Here is a 16,305-nt window from a genome sequence, read left to right as displayed (position 1 = left end):
GGGCGAAAGTTCTGAGAGCGTTGAAAAATATGTGGAAGGTGAGATCATCTCGGAAAGCAAAAATGGGTATGTTTGAAGGAATAGTGGTTCCAACAATGTTATATGGTTGCGAGGTGTGAGCTATGGATAGGGTTGTGCAGAGGAGGGTGGATGTGTTGGAAATGAGATGTTTCAGGACAATATGTGGAGTGAGGTGGTTTGATCGTGTAAGTAATATATAGGAAAGAGACATGTGTGGAAATAAAAAGAGTGTGGTTGAGAGAGCAGAAGAGGGAGTAGTGAAATGGTTTGGTCACATGGAGAGAATGAGTGAGGAAAGATTGACAAAGAGAATATATGTGTCAAAGGTGGAGGGAAAGAGAAGTAGGAGACTAAACTGGAGGTGGAAGAATGGATTGAAAAAGATTTTGAGCGATCGGGGCCTGAACATGCAGGAGGGTGAAATGCATGCAAGGAATTGAGTGAATTGGAACGATGTGGTATACCGGGGTCGATGTGCTGTCAATGGATTGAACCCGGGCATATGAAGCATCTGGGGTAAACAATGGAAAGTTTTGTGAGGCCTGGAAGTGGAAAGGGAGCTGTGATTTCAGTGCATTATACATGACAACTAGAGACTGAGTGTGAATGAATGGGGCCTTTGTTGTCTTTTCCTAGTGCTACCTCACGCATGTGCGGGAGGAGGGGGTTGACATTTCATGTGTGGCAGGGTGGCGACCGGAATGAATAAAGGCAGCAAGTATGAATTATGTACATGTGTGTATGTGTATATGTCTGTGTATGTATATATATGTGTACGTTGAAATGTATAGGTATGTATACATGCGTGTGTGGACGTGTTTGTATATACATGTGTATGTGGGTGAGTTGAGCCATTCTTTCATCTGTTTCCTTGCGCTACCTCGCTAACGTAGGAGACAGTGACAAATAATAAGAATAATAAAATATACATATATATATATATATATATATATATATATATATATATATATATATATATATATATATATATATATATTTTTTTTTTTATTATTTTATTATACTTTGTCGCTGTCTCCCGCGTTTGCGAGGTAGCGCAAGGAAACAGACGAAAGAAATGGCCCAACCCCCCCCCCATACACATGTATATACATACGTCCACACACGCAAATATACATACCTACACAGCTTTCCATGGTTTACCCCAGACGCTTCACATGCCTTGATTCAATCCACTGACAGCACGTCAACCCCGGTATACCACATCGCTCCAATTCACTCTATTCCTTGCCCTCCTTTCACCCTCCTGCATGTTCAGGCCCCGATCACACAAAATCTTTTTCACTCCATCTTTCCACCTCCAATTTGGTCTCCCACTTCTCCTCGTTCCCTCCACCTCCGACACATATATCCTCTTGGTCAATCTTTCCTCACTCATTCTCTCCATGTGCCCAAACCATTTCAAAACACCCTCTTCTGCTCTCTCAACCACGCTCTTTTTATTTCCACACATCTCTCTTACCCTTACGTTACTTACTCGATCAAACCACCTCACACCACACATTGTCCTCAAACATCTCATTTCCAGCACATCCATCCTCCTGCGCACAACTCTATCCATAGCCCACGCCTCGCAACCATACAACATTGTTGGAACCACTATTCCTTCAAACATACCCATTTTTGCTTTCCGAGATAATGTTCTCGAGTTCCACACATTCTTCAAGGCCCCCAGAATTTTCGCCCCCTCCCCCACCCTATGATCCACTTCCGCTTCCATGGTTCCATCCGCTGCCAGATCCACTCCCAGATATCTAAAACACTTCACTTCCTCCAGTTTTTCTCCATTCAAACTCACCTCCCAATTGACTTGACCCTCAACCCTACTGTACCTAATAACCTTGCTCTTATTCACATTTACTCTTAACTTTCTTCTTCCACACACTTTACCAAACTCAGTCACCAGCTTCTGCAGTTTCTCACATGAATCAGCCACCAGCGCTGTATCATCAGCGAACAACAACTGACTCACTTCCCAAGCTCTCTCATCCCCAACAGACTTCATACTTGCCCCTCTTTCCAAAACTCTTGCATTCACCTCCCTAACAACCCCATCCATAAACAAATTAAACAACCATGGAGACATCACACACCCCTGCCGCAAACCTACATTCACTGAGAACCAATCACTTTCCTCTCTTCCTACACGTACACATGCCTTACATCCTCGATAAAAACTTTTCACTGCTTCTAACAACTTGCCTCCCACACCATATATTCTTAATACCTTCCACAGAGCATCTCTATCAACTTTATCATACGCCTTCTCCAGATCCATAAATGCTACATACAAATCCATTTGCTTTTCTGAGTATTTCTCACATACATTCTTCAAAGCAAACACCTGATCCACACATCCTCTACCACTTCTGAAACCACACTGCTCTTCCCCAATCTGATGCTCTGTACATGCCTTCACCCTCTCAATCAATACCCTCCCATATAATTTACCAGGAATACTCAACAAACTTATACCTCTGTAATTTGAGCACTCACTCTTATCCCCTTTGCCTTTGTACAATGGCACTATGCACGCATTCTGCCAATCCTCAGGCACCTCACCATGAGTCATACATAAATTAAATAACCTTACCAACCAGTCAGTAATACAGTCACCCCCTTTTTTAATAAATTCCACTGCAATACCATCCAAACCTGCTGCCTTGCCGGCTTTCATCTTCCGCAAAGCTTTTACTACCTCTTCTCTGTTTACCAAATCATTTTCCCTAACCCTTTCACTTTGCACACCACCTCGACCAAAACACCCTATATCTGCCACTCTATCATCAAACACATTCAACAAACCTTCAAAATACTCACTCCATCTCCTTCTCACATCACCACTACTTGTTATCACCTCCCCATTTGCGTCCTTCACTGAAGTTCCCATTTGCTCCCTTGTCTTACGCACTTTATTTACCTCCTTCCAGAACATCTTTTTATTCTCCCTAAAATTTAATGATACTCTCTCACACCAACTCTCATTTGCCCTTTTTTTCACCTCTTGCACCTTTCTCTTGACCTCCTGTCTCTTTCTTTTATACATCTCCCACTCAATTGCATTTTTTCCCTGCAAAAATCGTCCAAATGCCTCTCTCTTCTCTTTCACTAATAATCTTACTTCTTCATCCCACCACTCACTACCCTTTCTAATCAACCCACCTCCCACTCTTCTCATGCCACAAGCATCTTTTGTGCAATCCATCACTGATTCCCTAAATACATCCCATTCCTCCCCCACTCCCTTTCTTCCATTGTTCTCACCTTTTTCCATTCTGTACTCAGTCTCTCCTGGTACTTCCTCACACAAGTCTCCTTCCCAAGCTCACTTACTCTCACCACCCTCTTCACCCCAACATTCACTCTTCTTTTCTGAAAACCCATACAAATCTTCACCTTAGCCTCCACAAGATAATGATCAGACATCCCTCCAGTTGCACCTCTCAGCACATTAACATCCAAAAGTCTCTCTTTCGCGTGCCTGTCAATTAACATGTAATCCAATAACGCTCTTTGGCCATCTCTCCTACTTACATACGTATACTTATGTATATCTCGCCTTTTTTTTTTTTTTTTTTTTAAATGGGAAACAGAAGAAGGAGTCATGTGTGGAGTGCTCATCCTCCTCGAAGGCTCAGACTGGGGTGTCTAAATGTGTGTGGATGTAACTAAGATGTGAAAAATGGAGAGACAGGTAGTATGTTTGAGGAAAGGAACCTGGATGTTTTGGCTCTGAGTGAAACGAAGCTCAAGGGTAAAGGGGAAGAGTGGTTTGGGAATGTCTTGGGAGTAAAGTCAGGGGTTAGTGAGAGGACAAGAGCAAGGGAAGGAGTAGCAGTACTCCTGAAGCAGGAGTTGTGGGAGTATGTGATAGAATGTAAGAAAGTAAATTCTCGATTAATATGGGTAAAACTGAAAGTTGATGGAGAGAGATGGGTGATTATTGGTGCATATGCACCTGGGCATGAGAAGAAAGATCATGAGAGGCAAGTGTTTTGGGAGCAGCTGAATGAGTGTGTTAGTGGTTTTGATGCACGAGACCGGGTTATAGTGATGGGTGATTTGAATGCAAAGGTGAGTAATGTGGCAGTTGAGGGAATAATTGGTATACATGGGGTGTTCAGTGTTGTAAATGGAAATGGTGAAGAGCTTGTAGATTTATGTACTGAAAAAGGACTGGTGATTGGGAACACACATATATATATATATATATATATATATATATATATATATATATATATATATATATATATATATATATATATATATATATATATGTATTATCCCTGGGGATAGGGGAGAAAGAATACTTCCCACGTATTCCCTGCGTGTCGAAGAAGGCGACTAAAAGGGGAGGGAGCGGGGGGCTGGAAATCCTCCCCTCTCAATTTTTTTTAATTTTCCAAAAGAAGGAACAGAGAAGGGGGCCAGGTGAGGATATTCCCTCAGTGGCCCAGTTCTCTGTTCTTAACGCTACCTCGCTAACGCGGGAAATGGCGAATAGTTTAAAAAAAAAAAAAAAAAAAAAAAAAAAAAAAATATATATATATATATATATATATATATATATATATATATATATATCTTTTTTCCTTTTTTTTGTTTAAACTATTCGCCATTTCCCGCGTTAGCGAGGTATCGTTAAGAACAGAGGACTGGGCCCTTTTTGGAATATCCTCACCTGGCCCCACTCTGTTCCTTCTTTTGGAAAATTAAAAAAAAAACGAGAGGGGAGGATTTCCAGCCCCCCGCTCCCTCCCCTTTTAGTCGCCTTCTACGACACGCAGGGAATACCTGTGAAGTATTCTTAATCCCCTATCCCCAGGGATAATATATATATATATATATATATATATATATATATATATATATATATATATATATATATATATAATATATATGTATAAATGCCCATGCATGCTCACATACATACATATGCATATCAAGATACAGACAGATGCATACAAATACATACACAGACATATACATATATACATACATATACATACACAGACATATACATATATACACATGTACATATTCATACTTGCCTGCATTCATCCATTCCTGGTGCCACACTGCCCCACAGGAAGCAGCATCACTAACGCCAGCTTCAGTGAGGTAGCGCCAGGAAAACAGACTAAAAAGGCCACACTCGTTCATACTCAGTCTCTAGCTGTCATGTGTAATGCAACGAAACCACAGTAACCCATCCACATCCAGGCCCCAAAGACCTTTCCATGGTTTACACTAGACATTTCACATGCCTCCTGTGCGTTACGCCTTGATCGATCAAAATCTTTTTCACTCCATCTTCCACCTTCAATTTGGTCTCCCGCTTCTCCTTGTTCCCCCCACCTCTGAAAAATATATCCTCTTTGTCAATCTCTCCTCACTCCTTCTCTCCATATGTCCAAACCATTTCAACACACACCCTTCTGTTCTCTTAACCATACTCTTTTTATTTCCATACATCTCCCTTATCCTTTCATTACTCACTCAATCAACCACCTCACACAACATATTATCCTCAAACATCTCATTTCCAACACATCACTCCTCTGTACAATCCTGTCTACAGCCCAAGCCTCACAACCATAACACTGTTAGAGCTACTATTCCTTCAAACATACCCATTTTTGCTCTCTCAGATAATGTTCTCTCTTTCCACACATTCTTCATCGCTCCTAGAACCTTCGCCCCTTCGCTCACCCTGTGACTCACTTCCGCTTCCATGGTTCCATTCACTGCTAGGTCCACTCCCAGATATCTAAAACACCTCACTTCCTCTAATTTTTCCCCTTTCAAAGTCACATCCCAATCAATTTGTCCCTCAACCCTACTGAGCCTATAACCTTGCTCTTATTCTTATTTACTCTCAACTTTCTCCTTCTGGTGTTCAATGACATACTTCAAAATTATACAGTACTTCATCTATAGAGCAAATTGATCTTTAATGTGCAAACACTTAAAAAATCTTAATTACAACTTGAAACATGATCTAGAAAATACAAATATTCTCCAGACAAAAAATTCCAAGAGATTAACCTGCAATTAAAGAGGAGGTGGATATAGAAGTGAGTTATGGAATACAATGGACTAGATGGACAGTATCGGAAAGAAAAAGGAATACTGAAGCAGTCCAAATGAAAGTGTGAAGCATCTAAAAAAAATACAGTAGGTGGATGGCCTGGAAAATTAGTTAAGCCAAAAGCAAAGGAGCGCCAATCAAACAAGTAGGAGGTATGGTTCATTTGAAAAAGTAGAGAAGGATTTCAACTGAATGGCAAGTTAATTTCTCACTAGGAGCAGTATCTAATATGAAAATGAAATGGGCCAACTGAAAAGTATGAGCAACTAAACCTACTGAGAAATAAAATAAGGGGTATACATGGCCCAGCTATGCAAGATACAAAAGGCATCCAACCAGATGCATAGCACATGTGTTGTAACTTATCAATATGTTACAGGCTAAGGGGTGTTTTGCTGATTAATATTAAAGTGAAGTGATCCAAATAGCCTAAAATGAAGACATTCTAACTGAATGGGGAAAAAATATCCATTTGAGCAGGAAACTAAAGCAATCAAAATTAATGGGAAGAAGACATGGAAAGCTGGCAGTGTTCAACTCATGCAATTTACCATGCAATCCAAAAAACAAAGCAGATGCAGTCTTAATGAATGAGAAATAATGGTAGTCTGCTGGACAGAGCATGGTGGCAGTACAGAACAGTCAACTCACATGGCAGACACACAAAGTACATGGCTTGTCAGGGTCGATGAATCGATACTCTGGGGGAAGAAGGATACCCAGGTGGTGACATGAGGGGCAGGTAGCGCAACAGGCACCTTCCTCCACCTTTGGAACGCTGCATGATAGGTTAGGGCAGATCACTGGCTCACAGGTGATGTCACCATCCTGGGAGGTATTAAGAATGACAGCTCAGCACCACAATGACCATCCAACTTAACAGTGACAAAATCCTTTGTAGCATAAAACACTGTTGTAACTTATGATTATCCTTCTGTTCCAGTTCCAAATATATATGTCACAAAATGTATGGTGGTCCTACTATCACTTGAAATATCTCAGATAATCTACAGAAGCTGCTTAAGTCAGAAATTCACACAATGTGTTTCTTCCGTATAAATCCATAAATATGGATTTTATCACTCAAGCGATGTGATTACAGACTTGTCTTCTTAATGTAAGCTAAAACAATTAGTATGCCAATCTAAGTTCAAAAACAATCTAGCAAATATACTATCTCAATTGTCACACAACATTTAAGAACAGAAATAGATATTCAGGCCTGAAACAGTAAAATGTCACCAGCTTTAGTACACCTCCACCACAAGAATGAATCTCAAAGGAATGGTTTGGGTTGTTTTAAATGAAGCTGAAGCTCAGAAAAAACTAACTAGGGGAGGCTTGGTAACTGTCACTGACCATAAGTGTAAACTGCTGTACACTTTCTTAGGTGGCACATTCATCACAGCTTCTGACATCTACCCAGCAATAATACTATAAGCAATGCTGGCTGAGAAGGGGCACTTGATGTCCCATTGGCTTACCCACCTGGGATCATCTTCCTGAGGACTGATGCTGTAGTCATCTGGCATAAAGTGACTGAAAAAAATGCTAGACATGCTGGCCTAAGCCCCTGAAGCTGTGTGCTGTACTTACTTTGTACTGACTGTTTATAACTGACACTAACACTACTTCACACCAGTTACTACAGAATAGTACTATAATCAACTACCATTAGCTGGGTAGTGACTAATGCTAACTGTATATAGTCATATATATGTAGAGCCAAAAGAAAATACTGGACTCACCTGGAAATGGCTGCTAAGGTTACTACAAAAAAGACTAATCTGGCACAAGCAATACTAGGTTAAGACTGGACTCCTCTTGGTAATAGATGGCTGATGATTACTCCTGAACTGATGTGGCACTAGCTGGCCAAACATAAACACTTGACTCACCTGACACAAACACGTTGAGCATGAATGGTTGAAAGTCTGGCCATTTGTAAGGATCTCCCCATGGAAGGCACAGCCATGACAGACAAAGGGGCAGCAATCTTCAGGGGTGGCAGGCTCAGGGTGGGTACAGGCAGGTGGCTCACACACCAGCCCCTCACACCTCACCTCACCATCCTGTAGTGTTTGGGGCACAAATGACAATGAAAGTTAAAAACAAAGTAAAGATAAGTTTACAAATTGAGTGTTAGCCAATACCAACCATAGTTCAATAGATAACTGTCAACAGCCATTCTCAAGCAACATTCCTGTTTTCTGCTGTTCTGTCATAATCACATCATTTACAAAGTATGGACTTTAGGGCAGAGGTGTGTGATGTCTCCATGGTTGTTTAATTTGTTTATGATTGGGGTGGTCAGGGAGGTAAATGCAAGAGTTTTGGCAAGAGGGGCGAGTATGCAGTCTGTTTTGGATGAGAGGACTTGGGAAGTGAGTCAGTTGTTGTTCGCTGATGATACAATGCTGGTGGCTGATTCGGGTGAGAAACTGCAGAGGTTGGTGACTGAGTTTGGTAAAGTGTGTGAACGAAGAAAATTGAGAGTAAATGTGAATAAGAACATGGTCGTTAGGTTTAAAAGTGCTGAGGGACAAGTTAATTGGGGGATAAGTTTGAATGGTGAAAAACTGGAGGAAGTGAAGTGTTTTAGATATCTGGAAGTGGATTTAGCAGCAGAAATGAGTCATAAGGTGGGGGAGGGGGTGAAGGTTCTGGGAGCGTTGACAAATGTATGGAAGGCAAGAACGTTATCTCAGAGAGCAAAAATGGGTATGCTTGAGGGAATAGTGGTTCCAACAATGTTATATGGTTGTGAGGCATGGGCTATAGATTGGGTTGTGTGGAGGAGGGTGGATGTACTGGAAATGAGATGTTTGAGGACAATATGTTGTGTGAGGTGGTTTGATCAAGTAAGTTATGAAAGGGTAAGAGGGATGTGTGATAGAAAGAGTGTAGTTGAGAGAACAGAAGAAGGTGTGTTGAAATGGTTTGGACACATGGAGAGAATGAGCGGGGAAAGATTGACAAAGAGGATGTATGCGTCAGAGGTGGAGGGAATAAGGAGAAGCGGGAGACCAAATTGAGGTGGAAGGATGGAGTGAAAAAGATTTTGAGCGAACAGGGCCTGAACATACAGGAGGGTGAAAGGCATGCAAGGAATAGAGTGAATTGGAACGATGTGGTACACCAGGGTAGACATGCTGTCAATGGATTGAACCAGGGCATGTGAAGCATCTTGGGTAAACCATGGAAAGGTCAGTAGGGCCTGGATGTGGAAAGGGAGCTGTGGTTTTGGTGCATTACACATGACAGCTAGAGAGTGAGTGTGAACAAAAGTGGTCCTTCTTGTCTTTTCCTGGCACTATCACATGCAGTCTCTAGCTGTCCTATGTAATGCACTAAAATCACAGCTCCCTAACCATATCCAGGCCCCATAGACCATTCCATGGTTTACCTTGATGCTTCACTTGCCCTGTTTCAATCTAGTGACAGCCTGTCTACCACAGTGTACCACATCGTTCCAATTCACTCTATTCCTTGCATGCCTCTCACCCTCCTGTATGTTCAGGCCCCAAATGCTTAGAATCAATTTCATCCCATCCTTCCACATCCAATTTGATCTCCCACTTCTCCTTCTTCCCTCCACCTCTGACACATGTATCCTCTTTGTCGATCTTTCCTCATTCATTCTTTCCAAATATCCAAAACATTTCAACACACCCTCTTCTGCTCTCTTAACCATACTCTTTTTATTTCCACACATCTCTCTAACCCTTACATTACTTACTCAATCAAACCACCTCACAGCACATATTATCCTCAAACATTTCATTTTGAACACATCCACCCTCCTCCGTACAACCCTATCTATAGCCCATGCTTCGCAACCATATAACATTGTTGAAACTACTATTCCTTCAAATATCTTTCCTTCCACATACTCTTCATTGCTCCCAGAACCTTCACCCCCTCCCCTACCCTGCGACTCACTTCCACTTCCATGATTCCATCCACTGCTAAGTCCACTCCCAGATATCTAAAACACTTCACTTTCTCTAATTTTCCTCCATTCAAACTTATGTCCCAATTAACTCATCCCTCAACCTTACTGAACCTAATAACCTTGCTCTTATTCACATTTACTCTCAACTTTCTTCTTTCACACACTTTTCCAAACTTAAGTCACTAACCTCTGCAGTTTCTCACCCGAATCAGCCACTAGAGCTGTATCATCAGTGAACAACAACTGACACTTCCCAGGCCCTCTCATCCACAACAGACTGCATACTCTCCCCTCTCTCCAAAACTCTTGCATTTACCTCCCTAACCATCCCATCCATAAACAAATTAAACAGTCATGGGGACATCACACACCCCTTCTGCAGACTGACATTCACTGGGAACCAATCACTCTCCTCTCTCCCTACTCATACACATGCCTTAAATTCTTGGTAAAAACTTTTCACTGCTTTTAGCAACTTACCTCCCACACCATATAATTTTAAGACCTTCCACAAAGCATCTCTATCAACCCTATCATACGCCTTCTCCACATCCATAAATGCTACATAGAAATCCATTTATTTTTTTATGTATTTCTCATATATTTATCAAACAAACACCTGATCCACACATCCTCTACCACTTTGAAAACCACAATGCTCTTCCCCAGTCTGAAGCTCTGTACATGCCTTCACCCTCTCAATCAATACCCTCCCATATAATTTCCCAGGAATACTCAACAGATTTATGCCTCTGTAATTTGAATACTCACCTTTATCCCTCTGCCTTTGTACAATGGCACTATGCATATATTCTGCCAATCCTCAGACACTTCACTATGGTCCACACATACATAAATATCCTTACCAACCAATCAACAACATAGTTAATCCCATTTTTAATAAACTCCACTGCAATACCAACCAAACCCGCCATCTAGCCAGATTTCACCTTCCACAAAGCTTTCACTACCTCTTCTGTCTTCACCAAATCATTCTCCATGACCCTCTCACTTCATACACCATCCTGACCAAAACACCCTATATCTGCCACTCTATCATCAAACACATTCAACAAACCTTCAAAATACTCACTCCATCTCCTTCTCACTCCATCACTTCCGGTTATCACTTGCCCACTTGCTCCCTTCACCAATGTTCCCATTTGTTCTCTAGTCTTATGCACATTTTTAATCTCCTTCCACAATATCCTTTTAGTCTCCCTAAAATCTAATGGTACTCTCTCCACCAACTCTCATTTGTCCTCTTTTTCAACTCTTGCACCTTTCTCTTGACCTCTTGCCACTTTCTTTTATACATCTCCCAGTCGTTTGCACTACTTCCCTGCAAATATTGCCTCTCTTTCTCTTTCACTAAGAATCTTTCTTCTTCATCCCACCACTCACCACCCTTTTTAATCTACCCACCCACCACCTTTCTGACATGCATCTTTTGCGCAAGCTATCAACACTTCTTTAAATACATCCCATTCTTCATCCACTCCCCTCACGTCATTTGCTCTCACCTTTTGCCATTCTACACTCAATCTCTCCTGATACTCCCTCACACAAGTCTCCTTTCCAAGCTCACTTACTCTCACCACTCTCTTCTCCCCAACATTCTCTCTCTTCTCTTCTGAAAGCCATTACAAACCTTCATCTTTGCCTCCACAAGATAGTGATCAGACATCCCTCCAGCTGCCCTTCTCAGCATTCTAACATCCAAAAGTCTCTCTTCTACGCACTTATCAACTAACACGTAATCCAATAAGTCCTTTGGCCATCTCTCCTACTCATATACGCATACTTATGTATATCTCACTTTTTAAACCAGGTAAAGTACACCATCGAATTTCTGGCAACTGATGTTTTGGCACCTCCATTGGTCTGGACAAAATTTCGAGGGAACTTGAAATTACTGTGGCCACCAGACTAGTTTACTGGGTGGCCATAGATGGTGTTTTGTGTAGGGCGCGCTTATTTACATTCTCTACACTGCACTTGTTGGTGGTGATACCACAATTCTGTGAGATTCTTAGCTTATTTTGCTTAAATTTAACCCTAGCTATGGCTTCTAAGACATATGAGAGTGTCAGTCGAGGTGTCAAACGTAAACATCAGTCCATATCAATCCTAGATAAAGTAGAACTATTGAAAATATGGACTGTGGTGTTTTGGTGCTTAAGCTGTGTGACATCTACAGCAATGGTTCATCAACTGTTTATGATATAAAGAAGTAAAGGGAGAAAATATTGAAATTCTAAGCAGACAGTGATTCCAAGAAGCAAATGACAATTAGATAAACTATGAAAGATGGTAAGAGTATTGAGTATGATTGAGTGATGATGGAATGGTTTCAACAGGGTCGGAGTGATGGAGTGGACTTGTCAGGCAGCATGATAATGGACCAGGCTAAGTTGTTCCATAAAGAACCTAAATTACAACATGAGCATGACTATAGTGAAGGATGGCTTCAAAGATTCAAAAAGCTCATGGAATTTCCATGAATAAAGCGTGTGGAGAAAAGCGGTCTGCAAACCATGAAGGAGCTGCCGAGTTTGTGGACAAATCTGTGAAACTCATAGCAGACGACCACCTTAGTCCTGAGCAAGAGTATAATGCAGATGAATACTTTAAACACATGGTATACTTTAGACACATGGGAGATGTATAATTAGTGGGTTAGAGGTGGTTAATGAATTACTACTGCATGACCACAGTTGGTTCAGGAAAATGGTTAATCCAGCAAGGCTTTGGAAGCAAGAGTGCTGGAAAATTGGTGGTATTCCTTATTCCAAATCACCAGTCTTTTTTCAGCACACAAATCCACAAGCTCTTCACCATTTCCATTTATAACAGTGAACACCCCATATACACCAATTATACCCTCAACTGCCACACTATTCACCTTCACATTCAAATCACCCATGCCTGTAACCTGGTCTCATGCATCAAAGCTGCTAACACATTCTCAGCTGCTCCCAAAAGACTTGCCTCTCATGATCTTTCTTCTCATGACCAGGTGCATAGACACCAATAATCACCCATTTCTCTACATCCACTTTCAATTTTACCCACAAAAATCTAGAATTTACTTTCTTACACTCCATCACATACTTCCACAGGAATTGTGAGTATGAATATGTACATGTGTATATATGTATATTTCTATGTATGAGTATGTATATGTACGTATATAGTGATATGTATATGTATGTATATGAGTGTATATGGGCGTTTATGTGTATATATGTGCATATGAGTGGATAGGGCATTCTTTGTCTTTTTCCTGGTGCTACCTTGCTGACAAGGGTAACAGCAATTATGTATAATAATGATAGATAATAAATCATGCTCAAAAATTTGGTATGGTGATGGGTAACACTCTTTCACCAGCATTCATTAATCTTTACATGGAATTCTTTGAAACAAACTTACTAAGGGATATCTTACCCTTTAAGGCAAAGGCAATTTGGTTTAGGTATGTAGATGATGTTCTTTGTGTTTGGCCAACAAATGAATATTTTCAAGCATTTCTCCCTTTACTTAACAATTTATTACCTTCTATCAGATTTACTGTGGAAATGGAAAATAATTGTATGTTACCATTTTTTGATTGCATAATTCAAAGGGATAGAAATATGTTTACATTTAGCATATACAGAAAACCCACCAATGTTTGTTTTTATATTAATTATTACTCAGCACAACATGTTTGTTTGGGTATCACATATATGCGGTCAGAATTTATTAATGATGAGTTTCAAAAGATATGTTCAATCGGATCCAAGTTAAAGTATCCCAGGCCTTTCATTGGTAAATCTCTTAAGTTGGCAAAGAAATCACTTCACAGAGTTAAACCCAAACCTCCCCTTGATACCTAGAATCTTTTAGCTCTCCCTTTTAGTGACAATCTACATTACTTCCCAGGTTCCTTAAATCCTTTAATGTAAATGTAGCCTCTAGCAATAACAATACTACAAAGAATATCTTAATAAAAAACTTGCCAGAAAATTCTGCTGGCTGTGTTTACACAATACCTTGTAAAAGCTGTAATATGTTTTATGTTGCACAGACTGGTAAAGATCTTTATGTTAGACTTAAACAACATAAACATAGTATAAGAACAGGACAAGAATCAAATGCTTTGTTTAATCCTGTTAAAAATCATGACCATTATATTGACTGGACTAATGCTAAATCAGTTATTAGCTTTAACTCCTGTATCACGGGAAATATCATTGAATCTTCCATTATCAGATGCACAAAGAATTGTAACATCAATATTAGTGAAGGTCTATACAAACTGGATAGCTTTGTCATAGGCAAATTTGTAAACAGTTCCCTTTCCTTTCCGCATAATATTTTGTGATAGGCATGATACCAGACCTGAAAACCACCATCCGGAAACGCCTGTTTACCAATGGGGTCTTGGCTACATTAGCTACCTCACTAACATAAAATACAACAATCAATTATGGAAAAATAAAATCAATCTATCTATCCATCTATCTATACCTCTGATGCCCGAACGTTCCCACCAAAAGCTCCCATCAAAAGGGTGGCCATGGCAAAAGAATCTCCTCTTAAACTCCTTTTCTTTTTCAGACAACCCAGTCACGGGATGATCAGGCCTTCCATTGTCTGTCTTTCTCATGTAAACTTATCCCTGTTCTTATGTGCCTACCTCACATACACTATTCCACACATTCTTCCATAACTTCTTTCTTTCCAATACTCTTCCACTCTATTTCCCCATGTAACATGTAGTCTCCCTCTCACAGCAACCCCTTTAACTGTGCTATCAATCATACACTCTCTTTGTGAACTCCCCATTTTGCATTCTTTTCACATGCCTAAACCACCTCAAAAAATTGTTTCACCTACTCTACCACTACCATTCCACAATCATTCCCTTTGCATTCCCTGCCACACTACATCTCTCATACACCCCTTCATTTCTTTCTTCATTTCACCTACTCATACCACATGCTCTTCTCAAATTGCTCAATTCCACAGCCTGGATTCTTGACTTCTGTGACTCATTCCATGGCCACGTTTCAGCTACATAGGTCAAGGTTGGGAGGACTATGCTGTGACTTAAACCTTTCTTCACTTTCATACTTACAACTCTACTCTTTATTATTCTGGTAAAGGAACCACTGACTAATCTACCCAATAATGGTATCTCCCTTGTTTCTCCTTCAATATTACTTTAGTACATTTCTTTCACTCTATAGGGTTTTCAAAAAAATATACTTTTATGTTTCCTTTTAAACAGCTTTACTTTGCTTTTACTTGTATCTACCTTTAATTGGGTACGCTTAAACACATCATAAATACACTTACAACCTTCTGCAACTCCTCTTCACTCATAAAACAACATAGAATCATACGCAAACAGGCTTGTCACCAGCTACCATGCCTCATCACTACACTCAATCTGCAACTCTTCTCCATTGTTTTGCTTTGACCTCTCTTATCACCCCATCCACACATACGATAAAAAGCCAAAGCGAAATAACACAGCCCTGCCTCACACCCACATGTATACCAAACTTTTTGCTCAACAATCCATGCACTCTTACCCATGCATTTACATTTAAAGGCTTTCATTATATATATTTTGTCCTCCTACCCCATATGTTCTTAACCCATGAAGCATTCCACTCGACTTTGTCATATGTTTTCTACAGATCCATAAAAGCTGCATACAACTTCTTACTTTTCACTCGATATGTTTTCAGTCATTTCCAGAGGAATTCACCAGCTATGGAAACTTTTGCAGTCACCAACTACTCAAGGGAGTTCCCAAAGTGAACAGGCATCAGTAATCAATAGATATTCATTTTCATCACAAAAATCTGATCCACACATCCCCTACCTTTCCTGAAGCCCCTTACTCCTCACTTACTTTTACCACTTTGTCAATCAACATTCTTGCATAAACTTTTTGCAGCATACTTAAAAGACCTATTCCCCTATTATTGCTACATCCATTCTTAGTACCTTTTCCTCTGAATAAAGGAAGAGTAACAGGTTTCGCTCAATCCTCAAGCATAACCTCCCATTTCCACGTTAAAGCACATATCAAATGCATCCACTCTATCACACTTTCTCCCCCATACTTCTGCATTTCAGCTATAATCCCATCCACTCCAGGTGCCTTTCCTACCTTCAGCCTCATTATCATCCTTTTTACCTCCCTTAATACAGGCCCTTT

At 40.4% G+C, this 16,305-nt stretch overlaps 1 protein-coding gene across 1 annotated transcript in view; it reads right to left on the bottom strand.

Moving 5' to 3' along the window:
* The window catches only part of LOC139750303 (uncharacterized), a 189,323-nt gene that overhangs the window by 39,589 nt on the left and 133,429 nt on the right, over nucleotides 1-16,305 (bottom strand). Inside the window, exons 28-29 of the mRNA XM_071664927.1 lie at nucleotides 8,029-8,202; nucleotides 6,782-6,958 (exon numbers count right to left, since the gene is read on the bottom strand). Of these exons, the coding sequence (XP_071521028.1) occupies nucleotides 6,782-6,958; nucleotides 8,029-8,202 (351 nt within the window). The remainder of the gene's footprint in view (nucleotides 1-6,781; nucleotides 6,959-8,028; nucleotides 8,203-16,305) is intronic.

The sequence above is a fragment of the Panulirus ornatus genome, chromosome 9, assembly GCF_036320965.1.
Source record: "Panulirus ornatus isolate Po-2019 chromosome 9, ASM3632096v1, whole genome shotgun sequence".
Classification (NCBI taxonomy): domain Eukaryota; kingdom Metazoa; phylum Arthropoda; class Malacostraca; order Decapoda; family Palinuridae; genus Panulirus; species Panulirus ornatus.
Note: the sequence above shows the minus strand (reverse complement) of the source record. Positions and strands in the feature narration are given on the sequence as shown.